Source organism: Cebidichthys violaceus, unplaced genomic scaffold (genome assembly GCF_023349555.1).
Source record: "Cebidichthys violaceus isolate CVI_PGR_0920_01 unplaced genomic scaffold, fCebVio1.0.p SCAF_1, whole genome shotgun sequence".
NCBI classification, from domain to species: domain Eukaryota; kingdom Metazoa; phylum Chordata; class Actinopteri; order Perciformes; family Stichaeidae; genus Cebidichthys; species Cebidichthys violaceus.
The window spans coordinates 6992231-7004580 of NW_027176262.1; the positions used below are offsets into that span (position 1 = coordinate 6992231).

Here is a 12350-nt window from a genome sequence, read left to right on the forward strand (position 1 = left end):
TACTAATTGAAGTTAATTATTTTGAGATGTTAAAAAGGTAATTCAGTATATTTGCTGGATTTAGTTTACATATTCTCCTCTAAATTTTAGAGCTCACTTTTCTGATGGTATACATCCAATGCTTTTTCCCAATGTGGATGTATTACATTTTAGATATTAATTAACCACTTAATAAGAGTTTGGTGCATTCATTCAAATGAACAATTCATTTCCATTCTCTAGGTTTCCTCCCTCTGGAACTCCCTGATGTAACTCCTGACCTCTTTCTCTCTGCTCACATCCTCTATCTGGACAGGTATGAACTAATCCCTTGTGTCTTTGCTGCAGCACAATGTACGGAGGACAAACCGGCTGCCTGAGTGTGGATGTGCAGGTGTGTGTTTATTGAGAAAGTGAAGGGAAAAGCAGAACAAACGCGAAGAAAAAAAAATGCTGAAATATAGTTTACCCAACTTTCTTATGTTTTTGATCATACGGCAAATGTGATGTATAAGTTAAACTGTCGTGATATTTCTCACTATGTGTTTTTCATATAAATTCCATTTCTGGATGGCAGACAAGCAGTTTTTCATGCTGATCACTGCCGACCTTTAGCTTTCCTGCCTTTTCAGTGAATTTAAATTCAGTATGGGCTTAAATGTATTTCAGGACAAAGAAAGATTATATATTATATTTTTTTCTTCTTCTCACTTCGTGCTGCAGCAAATATCAGGTTTCATAGCCTGAGATTATGCATCTGTAGTCAACCGCAGTATTTATTGCAAATGTCCCCTTATTCTCACTGCAGAATATGTAACTGACCGAAAAACAGCAACACTCCTGCGCGCGCGCGCGCGCACGCACGCACGCACGCACACACACACACACACACACACACAAGGTTATGCTTGGAAGTGTTCAGACACAGCCAGTTGCTTTTCCCTTCCCTCATTCTGTTTCGCTAGGCTGATTTGAAAAAAATTTAATTATTGAAATGCAATTAATGCAGCGCTCGGTGGGAATAGCCAGGACGCACACACACACAAAAGCACAAACACCATGAGCAGGGCATAGGGAACAGCAGGCTTCATAACAGCAGAGATTTAGTGATTCAACAGCATATGGAATTAATACATCGAGATTATGACTGAAGGGATGCTGCCTTTCTGAATGTGGAGCAGAACTACAGGCCTAAATGAGGATTAAGGAGGTCATTATCTTAGTTGCAGAGATAAAGAGATCATAGGTGGATTGAGGGAATGAGACATGAGAGGAAGCAGCACTGAATTGTTTAAGCTATTACTGATACCCCCCCCCCCCCCACACACACACATGGTATCATTATGAAATTAATATGATTTAACCAGAGGTGCAGTGTCATGTATACATATAAATAGGCTACATCATAATGTTTCATCTTTGATTTACAAATGATTTTGTTTCTCTCAGCAGAATCGGTTCTGTTAGCAACATCATATTTTCACCAAAACCAACATGAACACAAACATACATAGACCTGCATGAAGGAATAACAAGTGGTGTGTGTGTGTGTGTGTGTGTGTGTGTGTGTGTGTGTGTGTGTGTGTGTGTGTGTGTGTGTGTGGTGCGGATAGGGTAGGACCAGGCTACTACAATCTGCCTCGTTAATTCACACACATTCACTCACTGCGCCTTTGCCCGTATTTCAAGGACAAGAACAACACTGCAATGCCTGAGCTTGTTTTCAGTGAGAAAAAACAACAACAACAACAACAACAAAAACAAGCATTGCAATCAAAGACCACCGAGAAAAATTAAAAAGCATTGGGTGGCGAACACACGGGCAACGGCTTTAATAGGCTTGAAGAGATATGTTTGGCTCCAATGTGCGTTTCCACCCGCCCCCTAATTAAAAGCCTACACATGTTGATTATAGGATCAAAATCCCTTTTACATCATACCATAAAAAATCCCTATTACACCAACACATTCCTACACCTTTCAAAGAAAAAACAATTCAACGGACACACTCAGAAATCTTTGTTTTATCTTGCAAAAGCGGAGCAGTTAAGGTTTGTTATCCTATAATGTCATTCAGATAAATCAGTGCAGGTTTTGCGATTGAACCGGTTGTAGGTTATTGCATAAAACGGCTCTTACCGATAAACGGTGTTAGGTATGATGGATGGATGGATGTGTGCGGTCTCTCTCTCTGCTGCTCTCCTACAGCGCCGCAGCTCGCTGCTCTGTTCATTTGCCGCAGACTCCGCCCCCCTCCACGCCGATTGGTCCAATGACCGACGACCAAAGAGTATCGATGTGAAACGAAATAAGTCACTTTTCGGCTTCCGTCTTTGTTTAAGCGAACAGTAGCCTACGTTTACTTTACCTTTATCGTCTATATAAGAATGGTTTCGACCCTACTCACGGTGGCTTTGTGTTGAACACATAATGTGTCACATATTCGTAGTCATTTTATTCAACTGTGTGTGTGTGTGTGTGTGTGTGTGTGTGTGTTTTATTTCACCTGTCTCAATTGGTGTGCCCTCCATCTATATAACAGCCCCGAAACTAGTCCCCTACAATAGTTAGCATTGTTTATTTTTGTATTTTTAATGCACAGATATGTAGGCTGGTAACGTGCATTCAACTGTAATGGGTATTCTTCAACCCGTTGCAATTCAATTGAATTTTCTTGATACTGCTGTTTAAGAGTTTCTTCATCTGTCATCGAGTTGACAGTGACAGAACTATCTTGTCCTACGGTGCAACAGTTAATTTCATGCTGCGTTAACCTAAATTAGTTTGCTCTCAATCAACTTTAAATATGTCTTCTGCACAGCTCTACCACTTATATTGTGTGCTTTATATACACGGATAAGCGCTAAAAATGCTCGTGCTTAGCTCTGTAAAACGAAAGCGTCACAAAATACACCACCTGTCCTGTACCTTTTTGGGATTTGAAGTCTGTTTTGGTGGCCGTTGCGATAACGAAGCATGAAGGAGACTTACCGAAAGAACTACAACCAGACCTCTCCTGCGATACCAATGGGCGCAGCTCGCGACACCGCCCACCCCGGACTCCTGCCTCCAGCTTTGTGAGGCAGAAAACTTCCTGAATATAAGACACAAACCACAACAAGAGGGCTTATTGGACCAAACAACCTTAACACCTGTCTAATGTTGTTGTATGATTAATAGTTCCGCCGTTTTATCACCAGACACTTAGCTTAGCGATAGAGTGCTAGTTAGCTTACGGCGGAGTTGATCACCTGCTTCTAAACTGCTAATCTCACGTTAGCGCTAACACTACCTGTAGGTGTTGTTCGTTTTATAACATCATCCACCTCGTTATTTGTACTTTTCTTCTCTTCACTGGGAACAATCTCCCCACCGGTAAGTGTCGTGCTATAACTGTGTGAACACTCTCCAGCACCACCGGCGATATGTTTTTAACAAACTTGTTGGGATAATGTTACAGTAGTTATGGCGCTATAGCATTGCCTCGCATCACTGTCAGTTAACCAGAGACGGTGTTATTAACGAAGATGGAAAAAAATGGTGTCTGTGTCAGTTGCAATATAAAAGAACTAACTTCCGTAATGAGCCAGACATGCGACGTTGTGGTTGTGAACTTTTATGCCTTTTTGCTTGTTGTTGGCTACACTGTCATTTTTCAATGTGTCATTCTAATGGTTTGCACAAATGACTCCGAAGTGTGTCTAATAGACGTTTGTCCTGACGGGTAAAGCAAAGCACAGGTGTAGCTAATAACATTAATGAATATTTCTGTAACATTTTATATAGATACCAGAAACCTAAATAAATAATGCAGTGTAGTCGTTATGAATATTTGTTACACCTGTGGTTGATATTTTGAAACGTTCACCTGGGTAAAGGTTTATCAGATACATATAGAGATACTACAGTTAAGTGCTACCACCTATGGAAGAAATGCTTGGGCTAAAACACACCTTTACACATTCATTTAGGACATTTGACACAACCTTTAATTGAACAATTAGGGTTTGACACAACCTTTAATTATGTTTTAGGAGTTAGCAAAGATTGCACTAATTAACCTAACGCACGTATCACCCGTCATTCCTCATTTAAAATCTGTCAAAGGACAATTTAGTTTTCATCTGCAAATGAACTAACCTTACAAATGTTATTCCTCATTTTTACAGTTTTTTTTTTGACAACCTTAAAAAATAGTAAACATATGTGTATTTATTTTAGTATATTTTGTTCATATTACACATGTAGTCAGATCTAAACTCATCCGCATGTCAGTCCAAGAAAAGCCCAGTCTAATTATGCAAAACAGAGTTCATATTGTATCTGTTTTTAATCTGTTTAACTTGAAGAGTAATTTAGCTTCTCATGGAAATATTGTCTTTGCTGACCTCCAGTGGTTTCACTTGTCACCTTTTTGCTGCAGTGATTCACAGGTGTACTCCAGGACCCTGTGACATCACTGTTGGGTGTGGTTACAAGTGCAGCTGAACACACCTTTGACCACACCCCTCTCTGATACTTGGTTAAAGCCTATGTACGCACTCTCTGTAACCACAGCTGCATTTCCACCGAGCAGTCCAGTCCAGTTTGTTACACATTGGAACGCTTATATTTGCATTTCTGTCAGCATAAGTTGTGGACAGTGGCACCAATAGTAAACACTGCAGACAGGTGATTGGTCAGAGTGAATCATCACTAGTGCAACACAAAGCGGACTGTTTTTAAATAGTCAAGCTACCGTCAATAGCGGCCGCAATTTATAATTAACTCACTTAATTAACCGTGATTAAAAAAAAACAACAAAGTCAGCTCACAAAACTACGCCGTACACTACATCTTACATTTGACGAGTGTAATAGTGGGTATCACCAAGGGGGAAAATAAAGCCACTAATAAACTTAAGAGCCCTCTTAGTTGCGGACTATAAAGTCCCTGTCAGGTCCTCACGTGGTGACTCACTGGACTCGTGAAGAGACGAGGCCCTCGCATGAAGACAGAGTATTAAAGTGAGCGTCCCTGCCCATGCGTTAAACGATGTTCTATGATGAGGAGGATGAAGAGTGGCGTCATGTTACAGATGCCGTTAAAAAAAACGCTGGCTGAGGAAGAACCGGTCCTGGAGGTGTCGGATAGAGACGGTGAAAGAAGGTATCAAGAGATACGCTCCTCTTACTTCTCACCGCCGGGATTCTCTGCTTCCTTGTGACAAGATTGAGGTCGAGAAATCCCTGAACACATATGCCAAGCTTCTATATTTATCACAGTGATATTTTTATTGCAGCAGTAATATTGGAGAGGGTGTTCCTTATTGAGGTATGACTCATGCCAGTTTTGTCACCATTGGACCCGGTGGAACAGTAAAAAGCGCACACACCTCTCAGTAATGTGGCTGTTATGTGACCATCATGTCTGTGACTGAAAGGCTTTCTGGGAAGTGGCATACAGCTTATATATGGCACGCAAGGGGAAATAATAAAGCTGCTGCATTGTTTGGAATTATTATAATGTGTTTTATGAATTTATTCCATCTATGACGAACCACATTTTCTGTCCGCTCTTTTCAATGCAGCACATTTAAAGACACCTAATTAAAGTGTTTGAATTGATTCCTGATTGTAACGATGATGTAATGTTTATCTTTCTTTTAATCCTTTACTCTTGTCCTTTCCATCCACCACCATCTATCTCTCCTCCCTTCTTCACCTGTCCTGCCTTCATCTTCTTCTTCTTCAGGTCCCTGTCTGCTCCCATTCTGTCAGGCTCCCGTGAGTGATCGAATGAGGCGAAACTGGCATCAGTGGACGAGCACGCAAACAAAGAGCCATTGATTGGTCAAGGATGACCATGGAGGACATGAAGAATGAAGCCGACGCCGCCTCGATGGTCTCTATGGCTCTCTACACCGTGATGTATCCCGTCTTTAACCAGGTGAGGAATTTAAGAGGTTCAGTTCAGGCAACAACAAAAAAAAAGAAAAGAAATGTGGATATGTGTTGAATATTCAGGTCAAGTAGACAAGGTCTTAAAGTGCGTCTAATGAAAATGCTGGCGCGGTATTGCTGTTAATGTAATTCTGTGCGAGGTTCAAAAGTTCATGGTGTGGACATTTTTAGTTTTGATTAAAATATCTCAACAACTATTGGATGGATTGCGGGGGGAAATTTGGTGCAGATATTCATGTTCACCAAAGGATGGAATGTAAAAACGTCCTTTCATCCAGTGCCACGATAAGCTCCACATGTAGTTGTAGCCAATAGTTAGTTTTATGACAAAATACTTACTAAACTGACGTTCCTCAGCTCCAGCTGTACGCTGTGATTATTGCAAATCAGCAAATGTTAGCATGCAAACGATACAAATCCAAAATTAAAATTCCATGAAATACACAGAGGTTTCAATAACACAGGAGTGTGGAGATGTGCAAGTGATACATCAAAAGACAATGGGCCTGCTTGAAACGAAAATCATTTATCAAACAAATTACTTCCCACATTTGACTGAAAACAAATTAAAACTCACATCTATGCTCTTTGTGTATAGGCCAACAAACGCACACATTCTTAAATCATCTATTTCATATTGTACCACAGAGGATGGGAGTATTGTGTTTGAAAGCTTTTATTTAAACCTCGTGGAATCATTGGGGGCGGGCCCTCACTTTCAGTGGTGTTGAGAGAACAGTTAAAACAGAATAAATACACACGAGGAAAAATGACGAACGAGAAACAAGCAGACGACAACAACAGAACACAGTTCCATGCAAGTGCAGAGGAGTTTGTTTTTCATAGTTTTTGATTGGCCTCTATATGTACAAGTGTGTGTGTGTGTGTGTGTGTGTGTGTGTGTGTGTGTGTGTGTGTGTGTGTGTGTGTGTGTGTGCAGCACGACGCACTAAAAAACAAACACTATAACTTTGCTGAGGCCCTGGTGGCCTATGAGTCTGTGATGCTGACCATGCTATCCTAGCACGACTCCCCATTCTTCTCTCCTTTCATTTGTTGTCTGGCCACTCTCCAATAGTGACATGAAACAAGTTTAAAGTGCACTAAAGCTCAGCCTTGTGTCAGCTCACCTCACACCTGATCTCTTTTACTTTACAGTATTTCCTGTTCTGTTAGTGAAGCCTGATGGAAAATTGATGATTAAAAGACATTTTATTTTAAACTCACACGCAACACACCTGTGAGTGCGTAGTGTGCAAATTGACAGACATGCATTATAGTTTGAAGAAGTGAGGATTTCTGTAGTACCATAATATCAGCTCAGCCACCAGAGCCAACATGATACTGTAGGACACACACACACACACACACACACACACACACACACACACACACACACACACACACACACACACACACACACACACACGTGTTTTTATTAGAGAACAGGTGATGAGAGGCTCTGTAATTTGTAAAGACATTTCATTATTTTGGGCTGTATAATTTATAATTCTGTGGCTTTGAGGGGAGATCAGGTAGTTTGAGGTTCAAAGCAAATCAGTCTGACAGTAATTGCCAGGGATTTTTTTTTTTTATATACTCTCTTTTATGTTGTTCTTTTATCAGATTCTCAAGTCGATATTTCTTCGTCCCTTTATGTAATTCCCACCTCAGTTCAGTGCTGGGTAGTTCTAAAAAAAGTTTACCAAAAATGTAATTATTTCCCATGTCTTTAAAAGTTTGGTGATTGCTAAAAAAAAAAGTAGTATACGTTGTACAAAGCGACAGACGGAACATACAGTTTGAAGTAGTGACAAGCTCTGTGAGACCATAATATCAGCTCAGAGGAATGGACTGAGACACAATAACATGGTGTCCTCCTCCGATATTGCAGGATTCCTTAGCTTGTATGTGCTTTCTGCAGAATTACATTTCAGGACAGAAGAGAAGCCATGATGTGTGTGTGTGTGTGTGTGTGTGTGTGTGTGTGTGTGTGTGTGTGTGTGTGTGTGTGTGTGTGTGTGTGTGTGTGTGTGTGTGTGTGTGTGTGTGTGTGTGTGTGTGTGTGTGTGTGTGTGTGTGTGTGTGTGCTTATGTTTGTGTGTTTGTGTTTACAACTTGCAGTTGGAGAAAGTGAACTTATCAGCAGCACAGACCTTGAGAGCAGCCGTTGTAAAGGTAAAAAAGTTTTCTTTTGTTTGTGGGTTTTAGATGAACTGCCATCTTTCTTGTAATACCTGAGCTCATATTTATCATAAACAGAGTTGTCATCTGTGGATTATATGCCGCAGATGATGAAGGCTGACTGTGATTACTGTCAGTTCAGCTGCATGTTTGTTGTGTTTCAAGGCAGAGAAGGAGAACCCCGGTCTGACCCAGGACATTGTTCTGAAAATACTGGAGAAGAAGAACGTGAAAATCGACTATAATGAGTCTCTGCTTCGCATGGCTGCAGACGATGTGGAAGGTAGGATGCTCGGTGAACAGCGCGTGCAAAGGGGGGGGGGGGGGTGAGTTCCCACAGCGGGCAATAATTAGAAAGGCATATTGAACTGGTCAACATGAACTTTCTGCCAGGACACGCACATCAGTGCCACTTCAGCAAGCGGCATGATCACCGACCTGGCTTCACTTTCTGTTGTGCTCTTCTTCCATTCTACCAGTCATCCACTGGGGGGAGCTGTTTCTCCACAAATCAACCGCTCTCCCCGTTCTCAAGCGTTCCTTCCTTTCTGTCTGTAATTGAATTCCTTGTGCGGCGTACAGTGATTGATGGTAGTAATGAATACACACACTTTAGATGAATTTTAAATGTACCTCCTGCATGGTACAGCCCAAGCTTTGCCTCCATCCTGCCTCCAGTTAAGAAACTAAACACCTTCACTTTAAAGCGCGTGCACACATTCATACTCCATCCTGTATTTAATCTTATACATTTGCAGTGCAGACCACCATTATTGATTGCTTAATTTCAGTGTTTCCTGAAGCTGATTGCACGCGTGTGAGTTTGTGATCGTTACTTCTCTCTTCCTCCTGGTGTTTTCAGAGTTCATGATTGACAGGCGAGAGCCAGAGTTCCAGGAGCTGAACGAGAGAGCCCGAGCTCTGAAACACATCCTCAGCACCATACCAGATGAGATCAATGACCGAGTAGGCTTCCTACAGAGTATCAAGTAAGACAGCCCTGTGTGTGTGTGTGTGTGTGTGTGTGTGTGTGTGTGTGTGTGTGTGTGTGTGTGTGTGTGTGTGTGTGTGTGTGTGTGTGTGTGTGTGCGCGCAATATACACCAGGTTTAATTCCATATGAAAGTTTTCACTCATAACTTCCTGTGTTAATTGTAAACACTGCCAGTAAATGTCCCCAGATGACTTTTGCCAACCACTCCAACGTGATACAAATCTTTTTCCTTCATTGTTAATTGTCTGGTGCCAAGACAGAAAGGTTTGATACAGTGTGTGTGTTTTTGTGATGAACACCCTCATCGCATAAAAACCAAAAGATTGTTTTTGTGAGGCACATTTTGGACGAGGCACAATTGAATACAAAGTCAAAGAGAAGACACGAGTGGGTGCGAATAGATGCAAATTCATTCTATGAAGCAAAATGGAACAAAGATGAGTTGAACATCTTTTCAATAGTCAACCTTGGGGAGTTATGAGATCAGTCTGAGTCCAAACAAACAAGCGATCACATGCACACTCCACGTCAGTGGATACATAGGCTAGCTGGAGCTAACTAATGTATGAATAAACACAGTGGAATGGAGTTCTTTTGGGACCTTGGGAACAGCTGGGTTTCAAAATAATGTCACATGAACCAAATTAAAAAAAATGATATAATTGATCTCAATTATTAGACATTTCTTTGTTATGGATTAGTAATGACTAAATTCTAAGGTCCCTGCATGGCATTTTATTTCTTTGTTCATCGCGACACACACACACACACACACACACACACACACACACACACACACAGAATAAAGAGAGGAAGTGAAAGTCGTTTCATTTTCCTGGCCCACTTTGCCATTATTTTTGATCGAATTCAATACTCTTAGTGAGTCACTGCTTAAGTTACTTACCCAGCGGAGGGCTTAGAAAATGAAGTAAATTCTAAAGGAACGCTGAAAAATGAAAAGTTATGAAACGGCAGATTTTCGAGTGCACGCCAGGAGAAGAAGTTGAAGGTGAAAGCGTGCTCGTGAGAGAAACGAGGAACAAAGGGAAGACACTGCCGGATCAAGGAGCTGTGGTTATCAGGGTATCGCTGCCTGACAAAAACAGACAGATTCTGAGATATTGTTTTTCCTGCTCTTATTTGTGTGTGTCATCCTCAGAGACATCGCCAGTGCCATCAAGGAGCTGCTAGACACAGTTAATACCGTCTTCAGGAAATACCAGTATCGGAATAGACGGGTGAGTAGATACATGAAGAAGAAATGCATTCACACACAAATGTAGTATCTGTGAAATAAGTGGAGCTGAAAGGCTGTCTGTATTTATTGGTTAGGCACTGGAACAGCAGAAGAAAGAGTTTGTGAAATACTCCAAGAGCTTCAGTGTCACTCTCAAAACCTACTTCAGAGATGGAAAGTATGACTCGTTTCTACTTTATTCTCACTTTTAGGAGGTTTTTTCTGTCTGTTTTTCTTCCTTTTCTGTCCTCTCACTCACTCATTTTCTTTTTCACAAGCACACACACACAGCTACCAACACATTTAATAGCTGTACCCGCACATGCCAGCACCACTAAACACTCACACACACACACACACACACACTGTCACCACCGTATAAATGGTTGTCGTTTGATCACAGGCCCACTTCTATCAAATCCACCATTGCTGAATAATTCCCTTGACCCATTTCCTGTGGATTCACGCTGGCTTGTATTCTCTGAAGCCTGACATTCTCCATTCCAGCCAGATCAAAGTGTTTCTTGGATCAATCCTAATATTGTTGCCATGGTTTCTTTGCCGTATGATTGACTCGTGTGTCCTTGTGTCTCTGTCACGCTTGTTTCCAGAGTGATAAACGTGTTTGTCAGCGCCAACCGGCTCACCCACCAAACCAACATGATACTGCAGGCCTTCAAGACCGTGGTGTAGCAGCCCGAGAGGACACACACACACACACACACACACACACACACACACACACACACACACACACACACACACACACACACACACACACACACAGATGTTTTTATTAGAGAACAGGTGATGTGAGGCTTTGTAATTTGTAAAGACATTTTATTATTTTGGGCTGTATAATTTATAATTCTGTGGCTTTGAGGGGAGATCAGGTAGTTTGAGGTTCAAAGCAAATCAGTCTGACGGTAATTGCCAGGGATTTTTTTTTTATACTCTCTTTTATCAGATTCTCAAGCAGATATTTCTTGGTTCCGTTTTATATTTCCCCCTCAGTTCTGCTCAGTGCTGTGTGGTTCTGGAAAAAGTTTAGGAAAATGGGATTATTATTATTAAAAGTACAATGGAAAAAGGCAGTTTACCAAATATCTTCCCACATTTTTGCACTTTTACTAATTTTATTCAAATTTTTGTAAAACATAATCGTGATCTATGCGGTGGTATTATGTCCTGCCTCTATCAGCTGACTTCATATTGGTCCACTATATATTTTTTTAATGATAGGTGAAATGTCTTAGGATAATGACCCGATCCTACACTTATTTGGAAGAACTATACTATGTACTGGGGATGTGTATGTCAGTTTTTTTGCTGCATGTCAGCTGTTTTTTATTTTCTTGGGACCCTTTTAAACAATATCTTCTTGTGTCACGAGGTGTGAGCACTTCAATCGCATTGATTTTTCCTTCTCTGTTCAATTTAAAGGATTTTTACAGAACTGAAGTGTTTAGAAGGTTTTTCAGAAGGAAAAAGCTCAATCAATTCTTTTGTGAATTTTCCTTTTTTGTCCTGTATTTATACAAAATGAAATGTTCTTGAAACAATGTATTGTTGCTATTGAAATTATCTTCTCTCCCCTTTTGTAAATGTGACATGCATGGCACTGACACATCTCCAGTAAAGCTATCCCGCCATTTGATCAGAGATTTCTTTTCAGCATCTATTCAACGTCAGTCACACAACAACTCCTTTTTGTTTTGTTTTGTACCAAGATCTCATAAAGGGAAGTGCGAGGACACCGCTGCAAACCTAGAGCTCAGAAACAGGTTGGTTCCTGGAGTCCATATTCAGAAGTAGTTAAAAGTAATGTCAGCAGAAATAGACTGGTTTTGGAAAAGTTAGGTACAACAGAGGAAGTTACAGAACTGTAATAATAATTCTCAGACTGACAAAGTGTAACACTTAAACTGGGAACACCCAATCCTAAATAGATGTTTAGTAACTTATTCATTTTTATCCAGATTTCAAAGAAGCAGCAGATCTTGAATAATTGAATC

General features: G+C 40.8%; 2 protein-coding genes across 4 annotated transcripts in view; one reads left to right on the plus strand and one right to left on the minus strand.

The window, feature by feature from the left end:
- The window catches only part of serpini1 (serpin peptidase inhibitor, clade I (neuroserpin), member 1), a 19317-nt gene extending 16295 nt beyond the window's left edge, over positions 1 to 3022 (minus strand). The window contains exon 1 of one of the 3 annotated variants that reach the window (XM_068708714.1): positions 2971 to 3022. The gene's annotated coding sequence lies outside the window, so the exon portion shown is untranslated. Of the gene's footprint in view, positions 1 to 2118; positions 2224 to 2970 lie in introns of those variants that run through there. The other 2 variants (XM_068708696.1, XM_068708705.1) reach the window with 2 other exon arrangements.
- Positions 3015 to 11992, plus strand: pdcd10a (programmed cell death 10a). The gene is made up of 8 exons (XM_068708727.1): positions 3015 to 3354; positions 5713 to 5907; positions 8046 to 8099; positions 8271 to 8388; positions 8968 to 9094; positions 10258 to 10336; positions 10431 to 10513; positions 10947 to 11992. Exons 2-8 carry the CDS (start codon positions 5818 to 5820, stop codon positions 11026 to 11028), a joined length of 633 nt encoding a protein of 210 aa, XP_068564828.1. The 5' UTR covers positions 3015 to 3354; positions 5713 to 5817; the 3' UTR covers positions 11029 to 11992.
- The last annotated feature ends 358 nt before the right edge of the window (positions 11993 to 12350 follow it).

Bases quoted from the DNA above. Each gene is read 5' to 3' on its own strand.
- pdcd10a (XM_068708727.1), top strand. From the start codon at position 5,818: ATGACCATGGAGGACATGAAGAATGAAGCCGACGCCGCCTCGATGGTC. The intron at 10,337-10,430 runs GTGAGTAGATAC...TTTATTGGTTAG, and splicing joins ACCAGTATCGGAATAGACGG to GCACTGGAACAGCAGAAGAA. The intron at 10,514-10,946 runs GTATGACTCGTT...GCTTGTTTCCAG, and splicing joins ACCTACTTCAGAGATGGAAA to AGTGATAAACGTGTTTGTCA.